Source organism: Brassica oleracea, unplaced genomic scaffold, assembly GCF_000695525.1.
Source record: "Brassica oleracea var. oleracea cultivar TO1000 unplaced genomic scaffold, BOL UnpScaffold01047, whole genome shotgun sequence".
In the NCBI taxonomy this organism is placed as follows: Eukaryota; Viridiplantae; Streptophyta; class Magnoliopsida; order Brassicales; family Brassicaceae; genus Brassica; species Brassica oleracea.
Window position 1 is genome coordinate 9,579 of NW_013617617.1, and position 4,772 is coordinate 14,350.

Genomic DNA, 4,772 nt, shown 5'->3' on the forward strand with positions numbered 1-4,772 from the left:
ATATATCATTAATCACGCAATACAATGTAAACACACAATTTCAAAATTGTGCGTCTCCGAATTCAACACTTCGATGTCTCTGTGCAGTGCGGGAATCCTCGATATCTGCTTAGTCTGGTCCGCCCATGTCGTTGATGTTCTTAAGAGTCTCACTGATGTGTCGCGAGATTGAAGGCCGCTTCTATTGAAGTAAAACGTTTTTTTTTTTGGTTCACGAAGAAAAATGTTTTTTTAATTAAAAACACACACAGTTAAACGTTTTACAATCCAGTTTAAACTTGATCAATATTTTGGGCAATAAACAATTACATTTTCTCTTTTTTGTTAATCTATTCCACACTTTCTTACATTTCTTTAGCATACTTTTAACATGCCCTGTACAAACCCTTTAAAAAACGAATTTGGAAACTATATTATTTTAATAATTACACCAGTTATTAATTTTTGAAAAACAGTCTATTATCATTCTATTTTTTTGCTAAAATTAAATTTGTACTATGAACATTATTTTTTGTTACCACTTTTTAAAGCATGCAATAACAAACGATCACCTCATTTGACAGAAAAGAACATATACATACGAGGAAACAGATACATGCGAAGATCTCATTAACCACAAACTACAAATAATAGATCCACAACGAAACTAAAAATAATTAGAATAGTCTTCGTAAAAAGTAGCAATTCAACAGAATCAAAAACATAAAATTAATAACAAACCATTAGAGACTATAATCAAAACGCTACTTCAAGACTTGAGTTCGATCTTATCATTAATAGGCTCCAAGAATTGCGACTGTGTAAACAATATTTTCTCTCTCATATATAACCATAATTTCCATTTTCATTGCATTGATCAATGACTTCGTACAAAAATAAGTTGTCCATTGTGTAAGAAAAGCAAACTATGAGTCCATCTTACTTACTATTAATAAGGAAGGTTATCATGTTTTAACCTCTGATATCATTTCAGTATTATTTTCGACTTCAGTTATAATCAACAAACAAAATAAAAACATATATTTCCTCACTATTAAATATTTATCCCTAACCTTTCCGTTCAAACCTAACTCTCATAAACATTACAACTGAAACGATATATATACAACATAATTTTACAATTCAAATTACACTAATAAACACGTATTCTTTTTTTGGCCTTGACTTCATTCAATTACTTTTTCTGTAATTTGCAAAATTCTTAAAACAAGTTTTTATTTCATTTTCTTTACGCTATTTAAGAATAATATATTAACAATTAACTCATTAGACACTAACCAACCTCATAAACCTTAGCTTTAGAACATGAATACGCTAAAAACGGTAATGGTCCCATGCAAAATCCCGTACGCAAAACTACATAGCGCATGAACAATGTATCCGTGCGCGCGGAGGCTACGCCCCTAGTATTTGTAATTTCTTACACTCGCCCGGAAAAGAAAAACAGAAACGTAAAACCTACAGTCAAAACGCAAAAGGAAGTCTCTTTACGTCTCTCAACATTCGCCGTCTTCCTTTCTCTCGATCGATTTCTTCTCCGCGATTCCAATGTCGAGCCGTTGGTTGAGACCTGAGGTACTTTCATCCTTCTTTGATCAGAGTCATTCCATTGATTCTCTTTTGACTAAGCTAACAAGTGTTAGATCTGGTATCATCGATTCTTCTAAGATTCGCCTCGTGTGTTTTCTTTGCCCTGTTCAGGTGTATCCCTTGTTCGCCGCTACAGGAGCTGCGGTTGGGATCTGTGCGTTCTCGTTGATTAGGAACATCACCGGAAACCCTGAAGTCAGGTTTGTATCTCTCGTTGTAAATATTGTTATTTTGCAAAACGGTGTCGTTTGGTCTAGATACTCTGTAAATGAAACAGAACTTATCCCTAGGAATCACTTCAAAGGCTGTTTCGAAGTGTCTTCATAGGGAACCAGTAATGCAGTTCTGTATTAGATTATACTTAATGTGTACTTTCAGTATAGCTATCTATTTAGACCAAACTTTTTTTGAGCTTTTGGTTCTTTAGCATATCTTGCAATACTAGAATAGAGGTTGTGTTCTAAAAGTTGTGTTTTTTTTCTTTTGGTTTATCTCTGCAGATGTACCAAGGAGAACAGGGCTGCCGGAATATTGGATAACCATGCAGAGGGAGAGAAGTACAAGGAAAATTTCTTGAGGAAGTATGTTCGCTACAAGCGTCCAGAAATTATGCCTGGACTCAACAAGTTCTTCACTGATCCTACTTACTGAACCAACATTTTCTCAAGACTTTCTTGTATTGTTTTCTGGAACTGGGATTTTTATTGAATCTCTCTGTGTCTCTTAATAAATCTCATTTGTCATGTAACCCTCCAGCAAATGGCTACTTCATTTTGCTGGTGGCTTATGTTGTTTCTATTAAGCAGAATTACAACAATTTGTATTGAACTGCTCTCTGGATACATAACTGCAGTTTGTATTGACAGGATCTCAAGTTTATAAACTCAAGCTCTTATTTCATGATTTTCTCATTGTTTTCTATAATACGAAGCACTAGCCATCTCTAAACCAAGGGTCACGGAACAACCATCTTGATGAAATCTAAAGGAGATCTCCAAAAATAATTCTGATATAGAGTTTTTTACTCTCCAAAAATGAATTTCAAAACTTCAATTTTAAAGTTTTAAAGAGAGAAACTTCATATTTGGAGATGAGTTATTTTTTGATTCAGCCCCCAAGGTGAATCTCTAGGATTTCATTATTTCAAATTTGATATCTTTTAAAAAAAGAAAAAAAAATATTATGAAGTTATATTATGCTTTTAAGATAAAAAAAGTAAAAAAAAAATAGTAGTAGTAGTTACAGAAAAATAAAATAAAAAAATATATTTTAACGTCGTCAGCAAAACACTAAACCCTAAATCATAATCCCTAAACCCTAAACCCTTGGATAAACCCTAAACCGTTGGAGAAATTCTAAACTCTAAATAAAAAAAAACACTAAACACTAAAACCCTAAACCCTAAATCATAAACCTTAAACCCTTGAGTCTTTTAGTGTTTAGTGATTTTGATTTAGAGTTTATGATTTATCCATGGGTTTAGGGTTTACCTAAGAGTTTAGAGTTTAGGGATTAGAATTTATGGTTTAGTGTTTTGCTGACGACGTTAAAATATATTTTTTTATTTTATTTTTCTGTAACTACTACTACTATTTTTTTTTTTACTTTTTTTATCTTAAAAGCATAATATAACTTCATAATATTTTTTTTTCTTTTTTTAAAAGATATCAAATTTGAAATAATGAAATCCTAGAGATTCACCTTGGGGGCTGAATCAAAAAATAACTCATCTCCAAATATGAAGTTTCTCTCTTTAAAACTCTAAAATTGAAGTTTTGAAATTCATTTTTGGAGAGTAAAAAACTCTATATCAGAATTTTTTTTGGAGATCTCCTTTAGATTTCATCAAGATGGTTGTTCCGTGACCCTTGGTTTGGAGATGGCTAGTGCTTCGTATTATAGAAAACAATGAGAAAATCATGAAATAAGAGCTTGAGTTTATAAACTTGAGATCCTGTCAATACAAACTGCAGTTATGTATCCAGAGAGCAGTTCAATACAAATAGTTGTGAAAATAATTTTATGGAATAATGTGGTATTTTGCTTGTAGTTTAATATTTAATTATGTACTTCTATTTATAATTTTATATTTTAATATATTATTTTATTAATTAATATTTTGGTAATATTTTTATATATGTGCTAATTATGTATAAAATTTGTATGGATTTATATTACTTATGACAAATATAAGGACTATAATGTAAACTACAAAAAAATTTGAACTTAAATTTGAAGTTTTGTTTTTGGAGAAAAACACCTTGAAACTTCAAATATAGAGTTTTGCAAACTCTAAAATAGAGAGTTCTTTTGGAGATGCTCTAATCTAGAATTTGATGTTGACACCAAAGAGACAACCAAAGTAAGGGTGTGACTGGTAATATAACTAGGGGCATAACCCCCGCGCAAGTACATGATCGTGGACATAGTTGTTTCTCTAGCTAAATATGTGGAGATGATGCCGTGTTTTGCTGTAGTCTTTAGTTTTTAAGATTTGTATTGTAATAGGATTGAAATGGGACGATGAAGTGGGGTAGTTTTTTGTGTTTGGGGTCGTGAATCAAGTAAAATATGCCTGATCTAGATGATTAGAATACTTACTGAACATTGTCATATTAAAAATGTGATTGGTATTCTTCATATGGAAATCATTAAATCATGGTTTTTTTGTGAAACACACGCGATACAAGCCAATTAGTTTATTTGTTTCCTCTTAAAATTATTGTTTTAATCTTCTTTTGTGTGAGTATTCCCATGGGTTCTATGGCAAATCTGGAACAGAGGAACATGATAGTCTTTGCAAAATGTCCAATATGATCCCATTTCAATCATTTCAAAGGCAAGGAAGAGGCTGACATTTGGTTTGCTACCAATAGCCACTCGAGAGGTTTTAAAAGAAGGAAGACGAATGTTGTTCAGCTCGTCGGGTGTTCGCAAAGTTCTCCTCTTGAGGTGTCAAAATGCAATACTGGTTCTTCTTGGGATGCTATGAGGAAGATGAGTGGCACCTCTTGGATTGTTCGTGACCATATGGGCTCAACCTCTGTTCATAGCCTCGCTCGTATTCTAATGTAAACTCCGAAATGGAAGTAAAATTACTTGTAGTGTTATGGGCTGTGGACATCATGCGGAATATGAAGCGGCCCAACTTCATTTTTGAATCCACGTCCACCTTTTCAAGA

The 4,772-nt window shown here is 32.5% G+C and overlaps 1 protein-coding gene across 1 annotated transcript; it reads left to right on the forward strand.

The window, feature by feature from the left end:
• The first annotated feature begins 1,451 nt into the window (after positions 1–1,451).
• LOC106320744 lies at positions 1,452–2,488 on the forward strand. The gene is made up of 3 exons (XM_013759110.1): positions 1,452–1,575; positions 1,702–1,790; positions 2,091–2,488. Exons 1-3 carry the CDS (start codon positions 1,549–1,551, stop codon positions 2,239–2,241), a joined length of 267 nt encoding a protein of 88 aa, XP_013614564.1. The 5' UTR covers positions 1,452–1,548; the 3' UTR covers positions 2,242–2,488.
• The last annotated feature ends 2,284 nt before the right edge of the window (positions 2,489–4,772 follow it).

Bases quoted from the DNA above. Each gene is read 5' to 3' on its own strand.
- LOC106320744 (XM_013759110.1), top strand. From the start codon at position 1,549: ATGTCGAGCCGTTGGTTGAGACCTGAG. The intron at 1,576-1,701 runs GTACTTTCATCC...TGCCCTGTTCAG, and splicing joins GCCGTTGGTTGAGACCTGAG to GTGTATCCCTTGTTCGCCGC. The intron at 1,791-2,090 runs GTTTGTATCTCT...TTATCTCTGCAG, and splicing joins ACCGGAAACCCTGAAGTCAG to ATGTACCAAGGAGAACAGGG.